This window comes from Silurus meridionalis, chromosome 9, assembly GCF_014805685.1.
Source record: "Silurus meridionalis isolate SWU-2019-XX chromosome 9, ASM1480568v1, whole genome shotgun sequence".
Taxonomy (NCBI): Eukaryota; Metazoa; Chordata; class Actinopteri; order Siluriformes; family Siluridae; genus Silurus; species Silurus meridionalis.
In genome coordinates, this window is record NC_060892.1 from 21,663,400 (window position 1) to 21,688,320 (window position 24,921).

The 24,921-nt window shown below is 43.3% G+C and overlaps 1 protein-coding gene and 2 long non-coding RNA genes across 4 annotated transcripts in view; 2 read left to right on the forward strand and 1 right to left on the reverse strand.

Annotated features, from left to right (window-relative positions):
- Window positions 1-24,921, reverse strand: part of LOC124391167 (protein kinase C-binding protein NELL1-like) — a 263,303-nt gene that overhangs the window by 17,922 nt on the left and 220,460 nt on the right. For both annotated transcript variants that reach the window (XM_046857567.1, XM_046857566.1), the window contains one exon: window positions 3,181-3,321. In XM_046857567.1, the coding sequence (XP_046713523.1) occupies window positions 3,181-3,321 (141 nt within the window). The remainder of the gene's footprint in view (window positions 1-3,180; window positions 3,322-24,921) is intronic.
- Window positions 16,574-24,459, forward strand: LOC124391168. Its single transcript, XR_006926914.1, has 6 exons — window positions 16,574-16,620; window positions 16,701-16,765; window positions 16,845-16,920; window positions 17,013-17,249; window positions 17,424-17,526; window positions 24,352-24,459. It is a non-coding gene; the product is annotated as an uncharacterized LOC124391168 (long non-coding RNA).
- On the forward strand, window positions 22,478-24,062 carry LOC124391169. Its single transcript, XR_006926915.1, has 3 exons — window positions 22,478-23,559; window positions 23,640-23,857; window positions 23,950-24,062. It is a non-coding gene; the product is annotated as an uncharacterized LOC124391169 (long non-coding RNA).

Here is a 24,921-nt window from a genome sequence, read left to right on the forward strand (position 1 = left end):
CTGTAAAGAGAGATGGCAGAGAGAGCAGAGAGCGCCCCTGTCTGTTTTCTTTATATTACAAAAGCACAGCATTTTGTTGTTATTATGAGTGTATACAAATAAAAGTAGACAAATGATGTATCAATCTTATCTGTATGATCAAAAAAAGTAATTTAAGTTTGTTTTGGCTGTTATAAGGAAAAAATTAAGCAAAACATGCTGCTGCGTTTGTTGACCCCCAGAGGGTTAATTGTCTGCATCATGGCGGATTTTGGTGCTGGTTTGAGACTTGGCGCATCAGTAAAGCACATGCTTAGTGATTAAATATCTGAGTAAAGAAAGGATGTTGTTGAGGATATGTTGAGTTGAATGTTTTAATTTCGCCTCTTTATATTTATTTCTTTGGATTTTTAATAAAAATGGTCAAACAGAAATGCATGCTGCATTAATCACACGTTAATAAAATTAGCACCATTAAAATAAAACTAAGCAAATGCATTTTTAACACATTCATTTTGACAGCCCTAATTCATATATTAATACAAATTTTGTTACCTAATGAATGTATCCTAGCTGAACATCCACCATATAGAACACAAGCAGAGAAAATATGATGATGATCAGGTGATCAGGCATGTCTCAATTGAGCAGCACAATATGAGCAAACACGATTGTGTGTGTATGTGTGTTAACACACATTCTATGTCAATTTGTTACAGTGTGTAGGTGTACAGTCAGAGACTTCAGCCATTTTTTGTCCTGCAGTGCCTTTTATTCATCCTCTATCCTTCATCAGTGCCAGTTTGTGTTCACAGTACCGCTTTGGCTGGGTATACATGGTTTTGGACTCGGCACAGCAGTGAAACTGACTTGTTAAAAAAAAAACACAAAAACACACAGACACTATTCTGCACTCGATACACTTCACACACACACACACACACACACACACACACACACACACACACACACACACACACACACACACACAGACACAAAACCCTGCCGGTGTCACCGCTGTGCTGGAAATAATCTACCACCCAAATAATATCTTCCCAGTGGAGGTCTGACGGTGGTCACTGTACAAGATGTACAGGACAGAGCCAAGCCGACAAATTGTATATAGCAAAACATCGTCTGCATGCTGTAATAGTAAACCTATATCTTTGTCCAACTTTCTCTCTCTCTCTCTCTCTCTCTCTCTCTCTCTCTCTCTCTCTCTCGTCTCTTTGTCTCCACCTTTACTGTCCCTCAGGCCATGGCACACTTTATCCTTTTATTTTTATTATAGGTTATTTTTTTTCTGATTTCTCCACCGGTAACCACATAAACATTTTAATGAAATTATGACTGTTATACAAAATGTTATACTTCATGATATTGTTTAGTGTGTAGCTTAATAGTAGCTTATTTGAATTCGATCAGTGTATTTTGTTTCAGTATGTTAATTAGGAGGGTTATGATCCTCTCATTTTAAATTGTAATTCCCCCAATTTCCAAAAATACCCCCCCCTCTAAAACACTCTTTTTTGACTGTCCTACTGTGTTTGAGTCAACGCAAAGGGGGCAAGGGGAAGAAGGCACTTCTGAGAATTGGGACCAAGCGACGGAGTCATAAATATATGGGTAACCCAGTTTCAGGAGCGAGAAAGTTCTCGCTGGGAATAACACACATGGCACCGCATGAAAAGTTGCGTTTGTCAGTCCGAGCACATGACCATGAAGTCTTTCATTAACAAAGTTAAGAGCAAACATGACAAGAGTGTAATGTTTCGCATTATGACATTATAACATTATGACCTGTGAAGGCAGAAGCCAGAAAAATGCTCAAGTGTAAGGATTTGAGTGAGTCGTCTTTGTGATGACTGCTGAAGTTAATGTTATTAATAATGCTCAACGGGTTAGGACTGCTTTGGCAGCAAAAGGGGGACCAACACAATATTTGAAAGGTAGTTATATTGTTATGATCAGTATGATTGGTAGCCATAAAAGTTATGCCTGTTCGGTCTATATACATAACTCCCATTTATCTTTATATCTCAATATCTGCTATTTCTCCATAGTCTATCGTGATCTCGCTGGTCCCTGATCATTCATGTCTTCCTAGCTCTGCCTATCATCCTATTTCTTTATCTTAATGTCTTTAACCCTTTGTCTCCATTTCTCACCTTAATTTTTCCAATCCCTCCATATCTCTAACCCAGAAGCTGTCTCTGACAAGAGCGCTCTCTCTTGCTTTCTCTCATTCTATCTCTCTTTCGTTACTCAAGCTAATTACAGACTGCGCTAACGTACATGTCAAAATGTCAGAGAATAAATAAAACAAAAGAATGTGAGATGTGTAGAAGGAGTTTTAGAGAGTGAGTAACCATGTGGATAAGAGAAAGAGCAATAAAGAGATAAAAGGATGTTAGAGTAGAGAATGAACAGGGCTAAAAAGAAGCTAGAGAAAGGAAAGCCAAATGGGCTAAGTGTGAGCGATGAAACAATTTTAAGTTGAGGAACGTGGAGTAAATGTATGTTTAATAAATGAATGTATATATAGAGTGAGTGAAAGATAAGTGGACAGTGTGATATAATGTGTGTGTGTGTATATATATATATATATATATATATATATATATATATATATATATATATATATATATATATATATATATATACACACACACACACACACACATATATATATATATATATATATATATATATATATATATATATATATATATATATATATATATATATATATACACACACACACACACACACACAAAGTGTTTCCACACCTGAGGACACATTTAATCAATAGAAGGTACAAATGGAGTTAAGTAATACCAGAGAAAGTGAGATAAAAAGAAAAATAAGTTTAAGTACTAAAGTGAAAGAAAAAAGATCATTACAGAGATGTAATAAAAAATAAAAACAGATGGTCTGTGAAAGGATAAAGAAAGTAAATATAGAAGGAAAAGGAGTTGAGAGTGAGAGGAAGAAATAGGAAGCTAAAGAATATGTACAGAAGGATGTGATGGATTGAGCGACGAACCGAGAGAGGTAAAGTGGGAGAACAAGAGTCACGGTGTGACAGCAAGGACGAGTAGAGGGCAGAGAGATGAAAGGGTGCGAGGAGAGCAAAAGGAAAAGAAGAGGGACAGGGATGGGGGATTAAAAGACAGAAATGGTGATGTAAGTGTGACCCACCCACGCAGGAGCTGCCGTCGGGCAGGTGAGAGCCATCGTCATGGTAACCGCTCCGACACTGACAGTGGTACCATCCGGGCAGATTGGCACATAGAGAGTGTGTGTGGCACTGAGCAAAACCTTCTACACACTCATCAACATCTACATACAGAGAGAAAGAGAGAGAGAGAGAGAGAGAGAGAGAGAGAGAGAGAGAGAGAGAGAGAGAGAAAGAAAATAAGAGTTTAGAACAGTTGTAAGACTGAAGAAATAATATACCACAGTAACAAGGAAACAACAACATCAACAACAACAACAACAATAATAATCATAATAATAATAATCATAATAAAATAATTTGTTGCAAATTAATATTCTATTCAGCTATCTGTCTGTCTCTAACACACACACACACACACACACACACATGATCAAAGCTTTCCTTTTCGTTTACTTTTTTATTTGACAATAATTCGGAGGAAAACATTTAAATATGCAATTTTCCCTTTAGCGGTTCCACACTTCTCAGAGACGTTGGTGAGATTTCTTTTCCTTTCTTTGACCCCACGGTAATTAAGAAAGACGCCTGAGCTGATGAAGGTCCATCGCAGCGGATGATTAGCGTTGAGCGCTTATTTCAGAGCAGTGCAGTAGTGGCCATCATTTAAAATTCTTTTTTTTTAGGATTCCAAGAAATAAAGAAAAAGTTATGTGGCGTTTCAGCTTCAGTCTCACAGAATATAAAGCACAAATTCAGTGCTCGCCAAAAGTTTGAAAATGCCTAAGTTTTTTATAGTTTTTACACATACATGTTCCTTTTGTTCCCCTTCAGGAACTCGAGCTGAATGAGAAACTTCTCGAGGTCGTGACGCGAGCCGTAGCTAAGCTGGATCTAGCTTAGCCAGTGGAGCAGCAGAAGCAGCGCGCACCCAGTAAGCTGGATGAGCGTTTTCTGCGTCCTGTGTCCCTTCCTCGATGCCGGGGACTGCCGTATTTTCCCGATCTGCACACCGAGGTGTCCAGATCCTGGAAAACTCCGTACTCAGCGTGTACTTTTTCTCACCACTCCTCGCTCTACGCGAACGTGGTTGGGGCTAAGGCGTGCGGCTACAGGGCGATGCCGCGTGTTGAAGAGATGCTAGCCAGCTATCTCTCTCCTAGCATAGCATCATCACTGAAGGCTCCGGTGTTCCCTACTAAGCCGCTACGTGCTACATTGGCTTTAGTGGGGAAGGCTTACGCGGCAGCAGGTCAGGCTGCGGGTTGTCTCCACACCATGGGTGTGTTACAGGCATACCAGGCTGACCTGCTATGTGATTTGGATAAGGGACTTAGCTCCGGGGCCGCTGATATTAAGGAGTTGCGTCGCGCTGCCGACTTAACCCTTCGGGCCACGAAACACACGGCACGGGCAGAGAGGCATCTGCAGCTCACCTTGTCTGACCTCCCAGACAAGGATCGAGCTGTGCTCTTGAATGCACCGATGGCTCATCCTGGCCTGTTTGGTGACGCTGTGACGGCGGTCGTAAACAGGTTTCCCATCCCTCCCCTGCACCACCAGGAGGCCGGGCCATTGGCTCTGCCACATGATGTGCTTCAGAGCATGGCCTCCCTCCAGCGGGCATCTCCCTCCACTTTCGCCCGAAGTCTCGGTACGGATGGGAGAGACCCGCCGCCTCTCACGAAGTGTCATCAGCTGCAGGGCCCCGTCCCAGCTGCTCTGAGTGGGTCAGAGGCCAGCCCCGAGGGGCTGGTACCCCTAAGGAACTTTCTGGCGGCATTGAAGGGGCTGCCAGAAGTCTCCCGGTGGGTCCTGTGGACTATAGAGGGCGGTTACGCGATTCAGTTTGCGTCCTCTCCTCCCCGTTTCAACGGGATGTGTCCCACACCTGGTGGGACCCGAGCAGGCTCTGGTCCTGGAACAAGAAGTGGGCATGTTTCTGGGGAAACGGGCCATCGAGGTGGTTCCCCCCTCGGTTCAAGAGTCAGGCTTCTACCGCCCGTACCTCATCGTTCCGAAGAAGGATGGTGGGTTGCGTCCCATTCTAGATCTTCGCTCCTTGAACCGCTCTCTCAGGAGGCTCAGGTTCAGGATGCTCACCCTCAAGGGGGTTGTGACTGAGATCAGTTCCGGGGACTGGTTCGTCACTATAGATATGAAGGACGCGTACTTTCACATCTCCATCCTTCCTGCACACAGGAGGTTCCTGAGGTTTGCTTTCGGGGCGTAGCATACCAAGCATAATCCTGGCTCATTCAGAGGATGCAGGCACGGTTGTCGCCTGCTTGGGTCGAGGTCATCCTCACTGCCGTCGGGAGAGTGCGGGAAGGCCAGCCACTCACTGTGAGGCAGTTCCAGAGGCTGCTGGGTCTCATGGCGGCAGCGTCCAGCATAGTTCCGCTCGGGCTCCTGCACATAAGGCCCCTCCATTTCTGTCCCGTGGCCCATTGTTCGGGACTCCGTGTCGTCTCGTGACGCTAATGATGGAGGCTTCCCTCAGGGGTGGGAGCGGTCATGAGTGTCCACTCCGCCCAGGGTCTGTCGAATGGCCCATGTCTCTCTTGGCACATAAATTGCCTGGAGATGATGGCAGTGTTTTTGGGGTTGAAAAACTTCCTCCTGGACCTGAGAGATCGCCATGTGTTGGTCCACACGGACAACACTGCGGTGGTCTCTTACATCAACCACCAGGGGGGTCTTTGATCTCGCCCCTTGTACAAGCTAGCGCGAGCGTTCCTCTTGTGGTCTTGGGACAGAGCCCAGGTGGATCTTTTTGCGACCCAGGAGACCTCGCACTGTCCCCTCTGGTTCTCTCTCTCTTACCCAGCCCCGTTAGGGCTAGATGCCATGGTACAGTCGTGACCGATGCTACGCTTGTACGCCTTTCCCCCGATCACACTGCTCCCTGGAGTTCTGGAGAGAGTTCGCCGGGATGGAGTCTGTCTCCTCCTGGTAGCGCCTCGATGGCCGGGCAAACCATGGTTTGCGGATCTGGTGTCCCTACTCGAGGGCCCTCCATGGGAAATTCCTCCCAGGAGGGATCTCCTCTCACAGGCGGGCGGAACCCTGGTTCACCCCCGCCCAGAGTTATGGAGGCTGTGGCTGTGGCCCCTGAGGGGGCACAGTTCGTAGCGGCTGGTCTCTCTACCGAGGTGGTGGAGACCCTTCTCCACTCCAGAGCTCCCTCCATGAGGAGGTTGTACGCCGCACGATGGCGACTGTTCACATCTTGGTGCGAGCACCATGGCCTGGAACCTGTCAACTGCCCGGGCGGTTCGGTTCTGGAGTTCCTACAGAACAGTTTGCCGCAGGGTTAACCCCTTCGACCCTGCCATCGCGGCATATGGCTTCCCGCCTGCGGGGCAGTCGCTGGGTAGGCACCCACTGGTGACACGTTTCCTCCGTGGCACCCGGAGGCTGAGGCCCGGGATGCGACCCAGAGTGCCTGTCAGTCAGATCTGGCAGTTGTGTTGGCGGCTCTATCTGAGCCCCCCTTCGAATCGGTGGAGGAAGTCGGAGCAGCTGCTTGTCTGCTATGGCCCTAACAGGAAAGGTTTCCTGGCCAATAAGCAGACTTTGAGCAGATGGGTAGTGGATGCGATTGTGTCGGCTCACGAGTCCTCTGGCCTCCCCGCACCGCTCGGGGTTCGAGCTCACTCCACCCAGGGTGTGGCGGCCTCTACGGCCTGGTCCGCTGGAGTGCCACTCCAGGACATCTGTGACGGGGAACTAGGGTTACGGTCGTAACCCAGAGACGTTTATATGCAACAAAACTAGGTAATTTAGAGTTATGAAGATTTACTTTGACCAAACAAATATATGTGTCCAGATGTTTATTTTCATTGCAAAATCCTCCCATAAATGACATTGTTGCACACTCTCGGTCATCCAGACAGTTTGTTTCTCCAAACATTCATCTGAAATATTTTGCTTTGACTCTGTTTGTGGAAGTTGTTCTTCGCTACTTGCAGATTTCTTCATGACCTTGTGATCCAGTTCATCCCAAAGCAGTTCAGTTGTGACTGGGCAGTTCATTGCATGATTACACTCCAGTCAACTGTTTGCTCTCTACATAATGTTTAAAGAGGACGTATGCTTTGGCTCATTATCTTGTTGCATGGTGAATTCATCATCACTGTACCCCACAACATTGTATATCTGCTTCAAATGGTCATTTGGTGCAACCCAGATGAGGATGGGTTCCCTCTTGTGTCTGGTTCCTCTCAAGGTTTCTTCCTTTGCCATCTCGGGGAGTTTTTCCTTGCCACAGTTGCTCATCAGGGACAAACATACTTACAAAGAACATATTTATGTTTAATCACCACATTATCTGTGTAAAGCTGCTTTGAGACAATGTTCATTGTTAAAAGCGCTATACAAATAAAAATGAATTGAATTGAATTGAATTGAATTTAGTTCCAGTGAGCCACAGTCCAGATTGAATTGCATGGTGGTGAAGTATGGAATGGTAGCCATTTCGGTTTAGTATTTCTTTCCCACATATTGTCTTTAACATTTCTTGCTCCAAAACAACCCCAAACCATTCAACCTTCCACATCCATTTTTGGTGTGAGGCAGTCTGCTAATATCTTCTCTCCTTTTCTCCATCTTAGATAAGATCTTAAGTTAGAGTCAAAAATGTCACATTTGCACAGTTGCAAAACAAAAGGAAAACACACACACACACACACACACACACACACACACACACACACACACACACACATGTGTGTCTTAAAAAACATTAAAGATTAGAAAACTTATTCTAAAAAAAAAACAATGATAAACTTCTGTTGCTTTCTTCACTAACCTTCTGCTCAAAATTAAATGTCAAACTCAACTTACATTTATTAAAGCCATGTTTTATTTCTGTTTGTTAGTTTCATTTAAACTTACTTTGTAATATTTGCTACTGAGACAAAGATTTTAAATTTGTTGTCCATATCAAGAAAAAACAGTACATAATGAATATGCCTATAGATATATAAATAATTTATGCATTAAAGGTTTAATGAAATAGATATGAAAGGGACCTAATGTCAATCCTGATAATCTGATAAAACCATTGCACTGTCAGGTTGACTATTAGAATCTACTGATATTCATCTTTTCATCATGGTATTTTAGGTATGATACAAATAATAAAGTACATAACTGGCATCTGTGCATTTGCATCTGTAACATCTATACATATTAGACAGGTCCAATCAGAAATGAGAACAGCAGAAAGGTTCAGGTTCAGGTTTTTTTTTTTTTTTAACACACTGACAGTGTTTATCAGACGTCAAAGGATGTCCTTAACCAAGGAGACTTACAGAAGAGCTTTGCATACTTGATCAAAAACACATACTCATGACAGGGCAGATCAGGGACTAGAGTACTATCGAGAACATTTAATAAAACCAAATGACTTAATATTTTTGCATCCATTCAAAATTATAAAAAATAGGGACAGCAAGCCAAAACATAGCCATACATTTAGAGAAAAAAATCCAGATGAAGAGGTTGATGGCAGATTTAGTGCATGAGCCTTAAGAAAAAGGAGGATTTTTTTAATAGGATAAAATGTGTCATCCATTTCCCATGGTATCCTGTTTAAACACTGGGCCACATTTCAGATACAGCATTTCGTCTGGGACACCGTATAAACATAAAGTCGTTTATATATCTGACACTATGATCATCGTGACATTGGGAGACTCTTTCTTTTGTGTTACACCATTCACAATAAATTAATCTTTTCCATAATTGCCTTTAGACTCTGTCATGGAAAGTGTTGGTAAACTGATAGATATTTGTATTGGCTTCACATTTTGTCAAAATTTATTCCACTTCTGCCTTTTAATATTTAGTAGTCATTTCATGTCATAACCTTCTGTGTACCTGACCTTTAATAGCATTTTTTAAGAGTCATTAAACGCAAATGAGCTGTGGAGGAACACACTTTTGCACTTCATGGGGCATCAGCATCCGAGCACAAGGAGGACTTTTCGGAACTTTAAAAAATCTGACAGAAAATATTTATTTGAGCTGTGAGGCATAGTTTAAAGTCCTGTGCTTCTCAAAGTATGTTCATAAGAATTTATAAAAAACGTTATACTGTTGGTTGAAAAAAGACAGGTTTACACCACTGTACTAGAGATGAATGGGTAGAGAGAACGAGAGAGATAAAGAAGGAGAGAGAGAGAGAGAGAGAGAGAGAGAGAGAGAGAGAGAGAGAGATTAGACAATAAGGTCTCTTAGCAGAAGTGTGTGGCACTTCATAGTGCGCACTAACATAAAAATCTGCTTCTTTGCTCACAGAAGAAGAGACAGATGGAGGTCCTGCCTCACATGCAGAATTGTGCATTCACACACTGAAGGGTTTCATGTGTCTCTGAAACACTGCCAAGAGGTCTGCAGGGACCAAACTCATTACCGAGGCCACGTTTTTCATCCACAACATACAAGCAAGGTATTTTTTCCTCGGTTCCTTCGCTAGGACGTAATCGAGTGTGTAAGATCCTCTGCATCAGAGACTCGACATGCCAGCTGTGTGACTATGAAAGTTATAGGGAGAATTAATGTGTTTTTAGACTGGAGTAACCACGTTTACAGGAATCCATGCTTACAGGAAACACTGCCTCAGCTGGAAATGGTGCGAGAATACACAATGTCTAACATTGCTACAACACCCAGAAAACACTAAAAAATGTTATAATATTGTTACAGCATTCTTTCTTTCGGCTTCTCCCATTAGGGGTCGCCACAGCGAATGATTCACATGTTCGATTTGACACATGTTTTTACGCTGTTTAATGCAACCCTCCCCATTTATCCGGGCTTGGGACCGGCACTAAGAGTGCACAGACTTGTGCAACCACCAGGGATATAATAGTGTTACAACAATGGAACAACAGAAAAAACAAAAAAATAAACATTACACAATTCCTAATATCATTACAACAGCAAAAAATGCCTCAATGTCTTATAATGTAACAAGACACTGCATAATTATTTACAGTGAAACAACAAAATATTACACAATTCCTAACATTGTCACAACAGCAACTAAAAAATTTATATATTTCTCTGTTAAAATAATAAAGCAGTGTAACAACATGCTGAATTATTGTATTTCTCTTATAAGAAGACTGTGAAGACTTGTTTGTTTGTTTTTAAGTAAATTGAGTCATGAGCTTCCAAACCTCAATTATTATTAGGAACATATTTGGAACATTAATGTATTTCTATTGCTGGCTCACTTCATAACGTCTATCGTCTAATCAGCTTGCAGCATGCATATTGTTGATTTTTGACAACCACTGTGTAAGAACCCACTGTGGAAAATTTATCCCATAATATCGATACTTAAATCCTTTATAATCCCCTCATCTCAAATCCTGAGATCACTGACCTGTGGAGCATTTGGAAACCATGGCAACAGATAAAAACACACAGAGCTTTCCTTCGACCACCAAATGTGTAATGTAAGGTATGGGGTAAAACATCTTGCTTCCAGGTTCCAGAAAAATAAGGAAGCATGTTGTGAGACCCCTGACTTAAGCAGAAAGACAGACTTGGGTGTTTAAGCCTCAAACTCCTCATCCCTTAAATACTTAAATACTCAAAATATCCTTATGATTTCCTGTATTCTCTACTTTCTGTTGGTTCCGTTTCTTCTCTTCTCTTCTCTTCTCTTCTCTTCTCTTCTCTTCTCTTCTCTTCTCTTTTAATTTCTTTTCTTTTCTTTTCTCATCAGAATTACTTTAAAAGTAATAATACTTTTGAAATACATTACAGTAACCACATTAAGGTATGTAATTTCTCAGTTATAGAGAGCATCCAGCTCATTCGGTGTGTGAAGTGTAACATGTTTAGTCAGTCCTTCTCAATCGCTAGTGATAATTATATCTGTGAGAAGTGTAAGTTAGTTTGCTCTTTGACAGAGAAGATCCTAGCATTAGAGGAGTGCATCTAGAATATAGAGAATTAGTAAGTGCGAGAGAAGTCTAGGTTGTGCAGGGGAAAGTCTGGATGCCCTAGGTGGGGTTATCCTTCCCCCGATTCCAGCATTAGAGTCCTCGCAGCAGGGTAAATGGGTGACGATACACCAGCATGCGCAAAAAGCCAAAGCTACGCTAAGGCTCGCCCAATGGAGCACCATTCCTCTCCGCTTCAAGCGTCCAACAGGTTTGCTCTCCTCACTGAAGCACCTGCTGAGAAACCTAAAAGAGCTCTGGTTATAAGATATTCTATTCTGAGGCATGTGAAATTAGCTAGACCTTTAGGGGCACCAGCAGCACAGGTCAGGAGGCAGGGCACTGGGCATAGCAAGTCAGCTTAGATTTTTATGAAAGCATAGGTTCTCTAAGGTAGTTTTCACATAGGATTATAGGGTTATTAACTCCCTAATTAAGAAACCTGACCTTGACACTGGTCAGCTGTCTAACTTTAGGCAAATATCAAACTTCCCAAGATTTTAGAAACGGTTGCAGCACAGCAGCTATGCTCACTTCTACTTATGTATAACATTTTTGAAATGTATCAGTCAGGATTTTGGCCTCATCATAGCACAGAGACAGTGCTAGTTAAAGTGATAAATGACCTGTTATTGGCCTCTAAACAGGGTTTTGTCTCTTTTTTTGTTTTACTCGAGCTTAGTGCAGCTTTTGACTTTTTGATTGCTATGCTGATGATACACAGCTGTATATTTCAGCAAAGCCAGATGAGAGAGATCAGCTTAAAAATGTTGAGGAGTGTGTAAAGGACATTAGACAGTGGATTCTTGATAACTTCCTTCTGCTCAACTCAGATAAGACGGAAGTACTTTTACTAGGACCACATGCAGCTAGAGGTAAACTTTCCGATTATGTAGCATCTATGGATGGTGTTTATGTCTCAGTGTGTACAGCAGTCAAAGACCTCAAAGTGTACAGCAGTAAAAGACCTTGGTGTGATCATTGCCTCAAATCTTTCCTTTGAGGCTCACATAAATAATATTACCAGGATCACCTTCTCTCACATTAGGAAATATTACTAAAATTAGAAATATGATGTCATAACAGGATGCAGAAAAACTAGTTAATGCTTTTGTTACATTTAGATTACACTACTGTAATGCTTTATTGTCTGGATGTTCAAGTAAGTGCAGAAATAAGCTTCAGTTAGTTCGGAATGCAGCAGCAAAAGTCCTTACTAGACCTAGAAAATATGACTACATCACCCCTGTTTTAATCAGTCAACACTGACTCCCAATTAAATCTCGAATTGATTATAAAATACTACTACTGACTTATAAAACACTTCATGCGTCTCACGCCATAGTATTTGAGTAAACTTCTGTACCAATATGATCCCACATGCCTACTTAGATCAAAAGGTGCAGGCTATTTGTTGGTACCTCAAATAGTGATGATTTTATTTTATATTATATATATATATATATATATATATATATATATATATATATATATATATATATATATATATATATATATATATATATATATATATATAATATTAATGACAATTAGAACAGCCTTCTAAACAGTGTTCGGGACTCAGATACAGTCTCAGTGTTCAAGTCGAGGCTGAAAACATATTTATTTAGTCAAGTCTTTTATCAGTAGATTTTTCTTGGGTAAAGGAGCCGATCTGGAGGGATCATTGATATAAAGTGTTCAGTGAACTGGGATATTTGTATTCTGCCATCCCCTCACTCTCACACGTTCACTCAGGTTTGTTGATGGTGGTGTGGCGGTCGTCTCTTATCCCAGAGATCCCTCATGTTTGTGTCACCTTCTGGTCCTCCCTTTTAGTTATGCTGCCATAGCGAGTCGTGCCGAATTCCCAACTGCACAGTGTCCTTAACTTTCATACAACAATAAAGACAAATAATAATTCATATCCTTCCTCTTCCTGTCAACCCTCTTCTCTCTCTCTCTCTCTCTCTCTCTCTCTCTCTCTCTCTCTCTCTCTTTCACTTTGTTAAATTAAACATGCTCCCAAGGTTCTAGTGACCACTCTTCCTGCCCCTTTCCTCTCCTCCACTTAGTCTTGGCCTGCCTCTGGATGGTGTTCTCTTCGATTGGAGGCCACTCTGTACAGCTAGGAATGGTTTCTCATCAACACCCTGGGAATCCATGAAATTACGGAGTAAGAACAGAACAGAGGATTTGGATTTGGACTGTAGTTAATGTCAACACTCTGCTACACTGACTCAGGACTACAGTTTGCATTTGATCTGATTTGATTTGCTTTTGACTGCACACCTCAACATTGTTTATCTGTAATAAATGGACATTCGGTGCAACTCAGATAAGGATGGGTTCCCTCTTGAGTCTGGATCCTCTCAAGGTTTCCTAATTATGCCTTCTCAACGAGTTTTTCATTGTCACAGTCGCCACCAGCTTGCTCATCAGGGACAAACTTACCCTTATAAAGAAAATCTTATTAACTCTTTATCATTGCATCATCAGTGTAAAGCTGCTTTGAGACCATGTTCATTGTTAAAAGTGCTATACAAATAAGAAGTAATTAAATTTAATTGAAACTCCTTCTCAGAGAATTTCACCTGAAACTCCATTACAAGGTTAAATTATCTTTTTTTAACTAAACTAATTTAAGCCAGGTGTATGTCATGAACAAAATTCATGCTACACATTGTTTTATTTGCTGCTAGCTACTATTTGTGAGAAAACGTGGGTCTGAACGTGTCATGGATTGATTACGTAAAAGTTCGGATGAGTCTTTTTCTTGTGTGCATCGGTTTTTAACTGTTGAACAGTCTGACATTATGACAACTGATATCCTACAGTGTGACAAGGGGATCATGTGCGTACAATCTGACAAGCAACAATAGCAAAGAACTATTAAAAATCGCACAGTGTGCACCCTGCAATAGAATTGTGGTAAAAAAATGTCCACCACTTTAACAACTGGATATGGAACATCTTCAGCTTTCTCACCTCTATATGATGTCACTGGAAAATTTGAGGCACCAGGGTTAACCCCAGGTTTAAAATACTGATTACAGTTCCACCAGTTCCAACACATTTAAATGTACTGTATGCTATCTGCCAGCTGTCAGAGAACTATCTGTATTAGATGTTGTAAACTCATACAGGAAGTTAACATCACCTTTATTTATTTGGCACAAGTATCACTGACTTTCCCAGTTGTTACAAGTTGAAAGAAAAGCTCAGAGGACAGACAAGACACTGAAATGACGGTGACCCAGGACAAAAAGTCAGGACAAATCACCAAAATGTAAGTAACACTTGACCTTGGTAGCAAAACTTGATTCACTGGATAGTGCTAATAAGGACTCATAATAAATTGTTTGCACAGAGGGCTGTATTTGGGAAGCCAACTACAAGCTTACTAATCAACAAGTAGGATTAATAAGTATTCAAGTTGAAAGAAGTATACACAAGGTTCAGTTTAATAAGTGCTATAGTGTTTTTTTACACAATCCCATAACCCCTGAAGACATCTGATGAAAACCTTTGATGAAAAATGTTTACTGAAATAGTTGACATTTTGAGAAAGCCCAGAACTGCTAGTGAGCGTGAAACATTTTAGCTTTCACAAATGGAGCCTGAGGATAAAAGCATTCCTGAATACACACCAGAACTGCTGTGACTTTTGAGATTAATTTATTGATGCATTGAGTTTTTTTTTTTTATTATTTAAATTCCAAATGTAGTCAAAGCACTCAGAAGACATTGCTGTCTGAAAGAGACCTAATCCATGAAAGCATGCTGGGAGAAAGAGTTTAGATTGTGAACCTTGCAAAATGGTGAACAATACAAAAATACAAAAATGAAACTGATGTGGCAAATAAGTTTGGGTTCATAAGAAAATGTGTTGAAGAAGTGTAACAGATGAGGCAGCACAAAGAGAAGGTGTAAGATGAGACAGATAAGGCGTACAACCAAAGAGAAAAAAAGCACAGAGGCAAACACAAAACAAAATAGTTAGGTATACCAAGCAGCATTAAAGCATTACTCAATCATAAAATCTTACAGATCACAACAGATTAGCATTGGAAAAGACCTTACTGATGCTAAACATCTGCACCGGAGAAAAACTGCCTCCCAAAGAAAAACTGAAAGAACTTGATATTTTAAAAAAAGGAAAAGAATGCTTAAAAAAAATGGTATTCAGGAACAGGCAACATGAGGAAAAACTACAGCACTAACCAAGGACTTGATGCTAGTTTGGAAGTGCGCCTATTACTTAACAGTACATCTCAACAATGATGGAACTATAATGAATGGACATTCGGATCTTCCACCCAAATGACGATTGTTCTCTTTTGAGTCTGGTTCCTTTATCTTAACCATCTAAGTGAGAATTTCCTTGCCATAGTTGCCTCTGGTTTGCTCTTGGATAAAGTTATAGGCACTAAGCTAATAATTGAATTTAATTGAAAGTGCCTGAGATGCGTTTTCCAAAAGGTTCTTCGCTGTCTTGTTTGTAAGCCCTTGATGCCTTCAGTGTGAATCTACAATTTTCATAGTCATGAAAATAAAGAAAACTCTTTAAATGAGAAGGTGTGTCCAAACTTTTGGTCTGTACTGTATAATACCAGGCACAGTTAATTTAAACCGTGCAGCGATGATACTGTCTCGAAAAAAGTACGACCCACGCAAGTCAGAAAGCTGTCTCTCACAAGACACCTTCTAAACCTGCCATTCCATAGGTCCACATGAGACAACACACCATTGACCAGCGGTTCATGGTCCTGTACTTGTTCCTGCTTGTTAGTCTTATAGCTATATGTTCAATTGTCAGGCTATTGTATTTGCTTCTCTGGTGTTTTATAAAGTGTCACAGAGCAATTTCATGCCACGTTGCCTTTCTAACTGCATCTGCTGCCACTTTGCTACATAAAGTGCTTGTTAAAAGAGTTTCCTGTAGGCTAATATAATGTCATTTAAAGTAGAAGTCATGAGGTACAGTACAGAACAAATTCCTAATCAGTGTAAAATCAGAATTCCTGTAAATCTATTTTGAACAGATACAAAATAGTAACAAGAGATGACAGCTACATTGTTTTCTAGTTAGTTTGAATGCTTTTTTGCTTCTGAAATGAAATAAATGTAGTTAATGACTACGTAGCTAGTTAGTACCAAGTGTAAGATGTTTTAGGCTTAAGGTCTAATGATACATTTTAGGTGCTGACGGAAATATTTTCATTAGCATTAGGATCAGTTGAAGTGAAAAACATTTTTAAGCCTGATTTAGTCATGTCTAAATGATGCTAGCTAAGGTTAACTACTAGTGAAGATCTTCGTGCTAAAATAACCAGATTATCACAATCTTAGTGTGACAGAATGAATGAGGTTCAGGTGGTGATTGACACTCCTGACCACCAATCAGTAGCGAGCAGGCACTATTTAGAGTGGGTTGGTTTGAGCCTGGCATGTGTCACGCCGGATCCTCCCCTTTTGCGGTTGCTAAAGACATTTCAGGTATGTGCTGCTAGTATGTAGCGTTGGCTAATAAGTTTTTCTTTGCTCATTGCACTAATGGCTCATTTGTGTATCCTTAGCCTGTCTTTTCAGTGTGTGTCCCTGTTGGATGCTGCTTTGGATCTGTTTATTGCCCTCCCTGCAGGTATGAGGAAGTTGTTTAGCAATGTTTAGCTTTAACGCGTGTCAGGTGGCGTGAGTAATGTGCAGTCCTTGAACTTCAGTTTAACAGCAGGTTATTTGAAGGCTGCGTATCCTGAGCGGTGAATTGATTCTCAGGAACTTATCTATCCGCGTTTGGTAAGTTGCTTCGGTTTGTTAGGGGGAATTACAGCATGTAGTTGCGCAATTACTTGTGTCATTTATATCTTGTATCATTGTTTGTATTATAGGATCCTCCTTCTCTCCTTCTCTCCTTTTTCGTCCTGGGTGATTATTGCTGCGATTCGACTTTTCCCTCGCTGCGTGCCGAGTGAACAACCTCGGCTTACAACTATTTAAAAGGGAATTCTGCTGCTGCCATTTGGCTTCTGTGATTTGTTTTAACCGGTATTGTCTGGTCTACTGTGGGGTCGAGCAACGTGCAAGTATCGGGGCTGGCTTGAAGACGACGTGGCCGCTCCTTTTGGGTTTTGCTTCCTCAACCTTTTAATCAAGTTCTTCATTGGTTTTGTTTAAGCGGTGTATATGGTGAATCATATTGTGCTTGGTGACTATCCATCATATTACGGTGGAATTGTGACCTTAATTCGCTGTTTCCTTCCTTTCTGTCTGAGATTTATTTTGCTTTTGGTTTCTTTCAGGAGCTGGGGTCCCACGGGTGAAAGGTCTTTGGTGGTGCTATTTCTACATTTGCTGTACGACACTTTTGGCGTGTATGAGTGGGTGTTTTGAGTTCACGGTGAGGTGTGTGTGGAAGTGTGCTTTTGATAATTAGTGCTGATCACTCCGTGGGTAACTCCAGCCCTGTATGCAATGATTTTATGTTTTGTTCATTTGGAAGTTGTGTAAATTTATTGTTTAATATTTTGTGTCCGATTGTTTATTTTTGTTATTTGTGTAATTGTCACTGGACCATATTCACCAGCGAGAACATTTTTGTTTTATATTTTAAAGCTAAGTTTTCAATAAACTTTGTATTGTTTTATACGATGCCCACGTTTCCTGCCTACACTCAATAATAAGGGAATCGAACTTGTGTGACCTAATAAACTCTGGGGTTTACTTCTATTTCCTGGGTATAACCCTCCCAGGTGGCGTAGTCGACTTGGTTAGTATATAAAGTTGAGCTTGGGTGTGACGAGCCCTTGGCTCTCCCTCCTGCATTATCCGCACCCCACGCCACATTCTGGCGTAGTCGGCAGGATCTCTTGTGTAGTGCAGAAGGCGTGGGTATTGTTTGTGTATTTCTGTTTTATATATTTTGTATTTTTGCAGAAGCTGGGCAGCAGCAGTTTATATTTTTTCCCATTTTATGAGTAGATCCTGAGCTTCGTATTCTTCCTCAGTAGTGGTAAGTGATTGCGGGGTTTGCAATTATGGACGATGAACTACGCGAATTGAGAGAATTGGTAGCCCAATTAAGGGCAGATAATGAAAGGTTGCAGCAGGAGCAAGTGCCAATTGTGCAACCTGGCCCATTTAATGCTCCTATGTCTCCCGTTGTAGATCCACCACTCACTGGTGCTGTTGCCTCTGCAACAGATCGTTTCGTGTTTGTGCCTCGGGATCGTAAGTGTCCGAAATTTAACGGTAGGTCCGGCGTTATGATTGAGGAATGGGTGGAGGAGGCTCAGGCCTGCATGCGTCTTCGCCATCTCTCTTCGGTTGATCAAGCATTCTTTTTGGTTGATCATTTGGAGGGAGAGGCGAGGGAGGAAATTCGATATCGGCCAAGGGACGAGAGGAGGATCAAACAAAATTATTAAGGCATTGCGCGAATTGTATGGTTGTACGAGTTCGTACGTAGCTCTTCAAGAATCCTTTTTTTCCAGAAAACAACAGGGTGGGGAGACCTTGTTAGAGTTCTCCCTAGCCCTGTTGAATCTTCTGGAAAAGGTGAAACGTCAATCACCCCATGGTATGCCTAATGCGGATATGTTATTGCGAGATCAATTTGTTGAGCATGTGAGCGACGGTGCGCTTCGGCGTGAATTAAAACAGTTGGTCCGCCGCCAACCCACTGCTACGTTGTTGAATGTTCGTGGCAAAGCTATTCGCTGGGAACATGAGGGAATCCCTGGGGGGGGTGCGTGGTCGAAGCCAATCAGTTCCTTCCGCTCAGGGTATTCAGTATGGGGTACAGGGACATCGGCACACAGGGGGAAGTAGTAAGTTGGCGACTTCGAATTGGGCGAGTTGCGAAATGCTGAAAAGCAACAACAACAATTGAATCAACTTGCTCAAAGTGTGGCTCAAATTCAAAATCCTCAGCGTTCGCAATTATCCCGATCTAATCAGATAATTTGTAGACGGTGTCAGCAGCCTGGTCACTTTGCTAGGGATTGTGATGGGGAACGGAGACCTTTTTGTTTTCCACCAGTACGCGCAGCCTCCGCGGTACCGAGAGGTGGGCAGTTACAGTCCAGGCAACCGTCGGAAAACTAATTCCGCTGAGCTGCAGGGCCACCGCTTGGTCGGGAAAAGACAGGCTCGGGTGTTCTAAATGATGCCAATTTTATGTCTCGTTTTATGTCAACGTGTCCAACTTGACGTGTGTATGGGTGGGGTTATGGTACCTTGCCTGGTGGACACCGGTTCTATGGTGTCCACAATTACGGAGAAGTGTTTCTTGGCGAATTTTGGGTCGTGGGGTCAGGAACGGCTTAGGTCGTGCCATTGGTTACAGCTCCGGGCTGCGAATGGTCTTTCAATTCCTTATATTGGCTATTTAGAACTAGATGTACAGCTTTGTGGGCGTGTGGTCTTAGGGTGTGGAGTGCTGGTGGTCAGAGATCCTCCCGGTGGTTTGGGGCTCAGGTTCCTGGTGTTCTGGGAATGAGCGTCCTAAGCCGCTGTTACCGGGAGCTCTTTGGTCAGCATGGCACCAGTCTTTTTGATTTACCTGTTGTGTCACAGGCCCCTATTTCCGTTGTCCAGGCCTTACAGCATTGTCATCACATCGACATCCAGCTAGTTTCAGATCAGGGGGCGAGTCAAGGTGCGTGGACGTCGGGCGTGTCGCATCCCGGGGGGCACCATGAAATTGGTTGCCGTGCGTGCTCTGCCCAGTACTCAAGTGGTACAGTATTGTATGAGCCTCCAGATTCTGGTCTCCCAGCAGGTTTGTTGGCATCTCCTGCTCTGGTCCATGTGCACCATGGCACAGCTTATGTGCCTGTGGTTAATGTGGGTACAATAGATGTAGTGGTGTGCGCTAGCACGGTCGTAGGCACTGTTAACCATGTTCAGGTGGTGAGCTTACCCCCAGAGGTCACTGAAGTTCAGGAGGTTTCGGCTAGGGTAAGTACACAAGTTGTGCAGGTTTCCTCCTGTACAAGAGCAGATCCGGGCGATTGACTTGTCTGTGTTGTCGGTAAAGAACAAGGCAAGGTGAGGCGCTATTAGACCGGTATTCATCTGTGTTTTCCATACATGATGGGGATTTGGGATGTACTAATCTTATTTCCCATGACATCCCCTTACTAGATGAGGTCCCTGTGCGCCAGCGGTACAGGCGTATTCCTCCTTCAGAGTACGAGGTAGTAAGGCTCACATTAACCAACTTTTGGAGGCTCAGGTAATTAGAGAGCTGCAGCCCTTACGCTTCACCCATCGTTTTGGTTAAAAGAAGGACGGCAGTCTACGCATGTGTAGACTACCGTCATTTAAATGCTAAGACCAGGAAGGATGCCTTCCCTCTACCTCGTATTGAGGAGACGTTGGATTTACTGGCAGGGGCACGTTGGTTTTCTACCATGGACCTTGCCAGTGGGTACAATCAGGTCCCTGTTAGTGAGGCAGATAGATCTAAGACAGCGTTTTGTACTCCGTTTGGGCTCTTTGAATGGAACAGGATGCCGTTTGGCCTTTGTAACGCTCCCAGCACCTTCCAGAGATTAATGGAACGGTTGTTTGGGGACCAACAGTGTCAGTCTCTTCTTTTGTACCTTGATGACATTGTTGTTTTCTCCTCATCAGTTGACCAACATCTAGCTCGGATGGAGGTAGTCTTAAGCGGTTACACAGGGAAGGTTTGAAGGCTAAGTTGTCAAAATGTGCCTTCTTCAAACGCAAGTACAGTACCTGGGGCATGTGATCTCCTCAGAAGGGGTTTCTACAGACCCAGGAAAGATTGAGGCAGTTTCGCAGTGGCCTCAGCCTACCAGTGTTGCAGGTTTGCGGTCATTTTTGGGGTTTGCTAGCTACTACCGCCGCTTTGTGGAAGGGTTTGCGAGGCTGGCTGCCCCTCCACAGGTTGGTGGCAGAGCTGGCAACCCCAAAGCGGTCAAAGTATGGGTCCCGTGAGTTTGCTGAGGCATGGTCTCTGGTGTCAGAGTAGCTTTGAGGAGTTAAAGGTAGACTTACCACCGCCCTGTACTCGCCTATGCCGACTTTTCACTTCCTTTTATCTTGGAGGTGGATGCCAGCCATGGGGGACTAGGCGGTCCTCTCACAAGAGCAACAAGGTAAGGTTCGTCCCATAGCTTATGGTAGCCGAGGTCTTGACCCACTGAGCGCAATACTTCCAACTACAGTTCTATGAAGCTGGAGTTCCTTGCGCTCAAGTGGGCCATGACTGAGAAGTTCCGGGAGTACCTGCTGGGACACAAGTGTGTAGTCTACACTGATAATAACCCTCTTAGCTACCTGACCTCAGCTAAGTTGGGTGCCATGGAACAGCGTTGGGCTGCCCAGTTGGCAGCCTTTGACTTTGAGCTTAAGTATAGATCAGGTAAGAGCAATCGCAATGCTGATGCCTTGTCACGCCAGAACCCACCTGCTGTGGAAGTTCAGGATTTGTGCCCAGGTGTATCTGTTCCTGCTGCATTGCGTCAAGTGAACCAAGGTGGATTGGTGAGTCAGGTAAACCAGATTGTATCTTTTCCTGGTTATTCCAGCAGTGATATGTCGGCTCAGCAGCAGGCCGATCCAGTTATTGGAGAGCTGCTGGTGTTTTGGAGGCAGAAATTGCTGCCTAGCTCTGAGGAGCGTAAGAAACTTTCTAGGTCTGCTGTGCTCTTGTTTCGCAGTGGGATCGTCTGGTGGAGAAGGAGGGGTGCTTTATCGCCGGGTGTTTCGCCCGGATGGTGGAAGGAGGTCCTCAAGTGCTATTGCCGGTGGCCATGAAACCGGAGGTGTTGACACAATTGCATCAACTGCACGGGCACCAGGGGTGGGCGCACCTCTCAGCTGGTGTGGCAACGATGCTATTGGCCAGGGATGTCCTCTGACATTGCCGGTGGTGCCATGAGTGTGAAAGGTGCCAGTGTGCAAAGGGTGTCCAGCCTGCCCCTGTTAGTTTCATGGGACACCTGCTGGCTGCACGGCCAAATGACATTCTGGCCTTGGACTTTACTGTGTTGGAACCCTCAAGTTCCGGTCTTGAGAATGTGTTGGTCATGACTGATATTTTCACCAAATACACCCTGGCGGTACCTACTAGAAATCAACAAGCTGAGACTGTGGCACAGGTTCTGGTTGTTGAATGGTTTTGTAATTTGGGGTGCCTGGCCGTATTCATTCGGACCAGGGTCGTAACTTTGAGTCAGCGCTTATTAAGCAGTTGTGTTGTTTATATGGAGTTGAAAAGTCACGCTACTCCATATCACCCTGCTGGAAATGGCCAGTGTGAGCGTTTTAACCGGACGCTGCACAATCTTTTCGCACCTTGCCTGTGTCAAGGAAGGGGACTGGCCATCTTGTCTTCCACAGGTACTGTTCGCCTACAACACTACTCCTCACCAAGCTACGGGAGAATGCCCGTATTTTTTGATGTTTGGGCAGGAGCCTAGACTTCCAGTGGACTTCCTGCTTGGTAGAGTTGAGGAGCCACAGTCAGGTAGCGTTCATCGGTGGGTCCTGGAGCATCAGGATCGGTTGCAGGTGGCTTTTGAGGGGGCTCGCGAGCGGTTGGGGGCTGCTGCTGACCGCCGGAAAGCCAGGCACGATCTGCAGGTACGAGAATCACAACTGCAGGAGGGTCAATTGGTATATCTCCGTGACTATAGCGTGAGAGGTCGACATAAAATCCATGACCTGTGGAGCTCCGTGGTGTACCAGATTGTGAAGGCACCTAAGGAAGGAGGTGTGGTGTATACAATTGCTCCCATCACAGATCTAGGCAAGTTAAAGCACGTGCACCGATCTTTGCTGAAACTTCAGATTGGCAGGAACTCTCCCCCCATGTTGCAGGACATTCCATTAGTGGAAACTGTGCGGCCTCGAGAAGAATTGGACGAGGGAGATTTGTTTGTTCTGGTACCTGAAACACCGCAGGTTAGTGGTAGGCAAGCACCTAGGAGTATGCTTCAGTCTGAACCCCAGGGTTCTGGTGAAGTCCAGGAATCAGAAGAAATCCCTGAGGTAAGATTGAATGAGCAGCCACTAATAAACCCTCCTTTACACTCTGCTTCGGTGGGGGAGAGTGTGGTGAGAAGGACTGGAAGGAGTACTGCTGGGCAGCACTCTAATGTACATCACCTCCCACGATCCTTGGGACCAGGTACAGTGTCTAGTATAGTGGGTAGTACATCTGTGGTTTTATTCCGTCCTTGGGACTGAAAGTTAAGAGGGTGGGCTTTTGGGTTTAGTTCATCGTCGGGGCGACGAGGCAGAAGCCGGGGGTGGATTGTGACAGAATGAATGAGGTTCAGGTGGTGATTGACACTCCTGACCACCAATCAGTAGCGAGCAGGCACTATTTAGAGTGGGTTGGTTTGAGCCTGGCATGTGTCACGCCCGGATCCTCCCCTTTTGCGGTTGCTAAAGACATTTCAGGTATGTGCTGCTAGTATGTAGCGTTGGCTAATAAGTTTTTCTTTGCTCATTGCACTAATGGCTCATTTGTGTATCCTTAGCCTGTCTTTTCAGTGTGTCCCTGTTGGATGCTGCTTTGGATCTGTTTATTGCCCTCCCTGCAGGTATGAGGAAGTTGTTTAGCAATGTTTAGCTTTAACGCGTGTCAGGTGGCGTGAGTAATGTGCAGTCCTTGAACTTCAGTTTAACAGCAGGTTATTTGAAGGCTGCGTATCCTGAGCGGTGAATTGATTCTCAGGAACTTATCTATCCGCGTTTGGTAAGTTGCTTCGGTTTGTTAGGGGGAATTACAGCATGTAGTTGCGCAATTACTTGTGTCATTTATATCTTGTATCATTGTTTGTATTATAGGATCCTCCTTCTCTCCTTTTTCGTCCTGGGTGATTATTGCTGCGATTCGACTTTTCCCTCGCTGCGTGCCGAGTGAACAACCTCGGCTTACAACTATTTAAAAGGGAATTCTGCTGCTGCCATTTGGCTTCTGTGATTTGTTTTAACCGGTATTGTCTGGTCTACTGTGGGGTCGAACAACGTGCAAGTATCGGGCTGGCTTGAAGACGACGTGGCCGCTCCTTTTGGGTTTTGCTTCCTCAACCTTTTAATCAAGTTCTTCATTGGTTTTGTTTAAGCGGTGTATATGGTGAATCATATTGTGCTTGGTGACTATCCATCATATTACGGTGGAATTGTGACCTTAATTCGCTGTTTCCTTCCTTTCTGTCTGAGATTTATTTTGCTTTTGGTTTCTTTCAGGAGCTGGGGTCCCACGGGTAAAAGGTCTTTGGTGGTGCTATTTCTACATTTGCTGTACGACACTTTTGACGTGTATGAGTGGGTGTTTTGAGTTCACGGTGAGGTGTGTGTGTGGAAGTGTGCTTTTGATAATTAGTGCTGATCACTCCGTGGGTAACTCCAGCCCTGTATGCAATGATTTTATGTTTTGTTCATTTGGAAGTTGTGTAAATTTATTGTTTAATATTTTGTGTCCGATTGTTTGTTATTTGTGTAATTGTCACTGGACCATATTCACCAGCGAGAACATTTTTTGTTTTATATTTTAAAGCTAAGTTTTCAATAAACTTTGTATTGTTTTATACGATGCCCACGTTTCCTGCCTACACTCAATAATAAGGGAATCGAACTTGTGTGACCTAATAAACTCTGGGGTTTACTTCTATTTCCTGGGTATAACCCTCCCAGGTGGCGTAGTCGACTTGGTTAGTATATAAAGTTGAGCTTGGGTGTGACGAGCCCTTCGGCTCTCCCTCCCTGCACCATCCGCACCCCTCGCGCCACATTAGCATTATTTACTTTTGTCTTAAG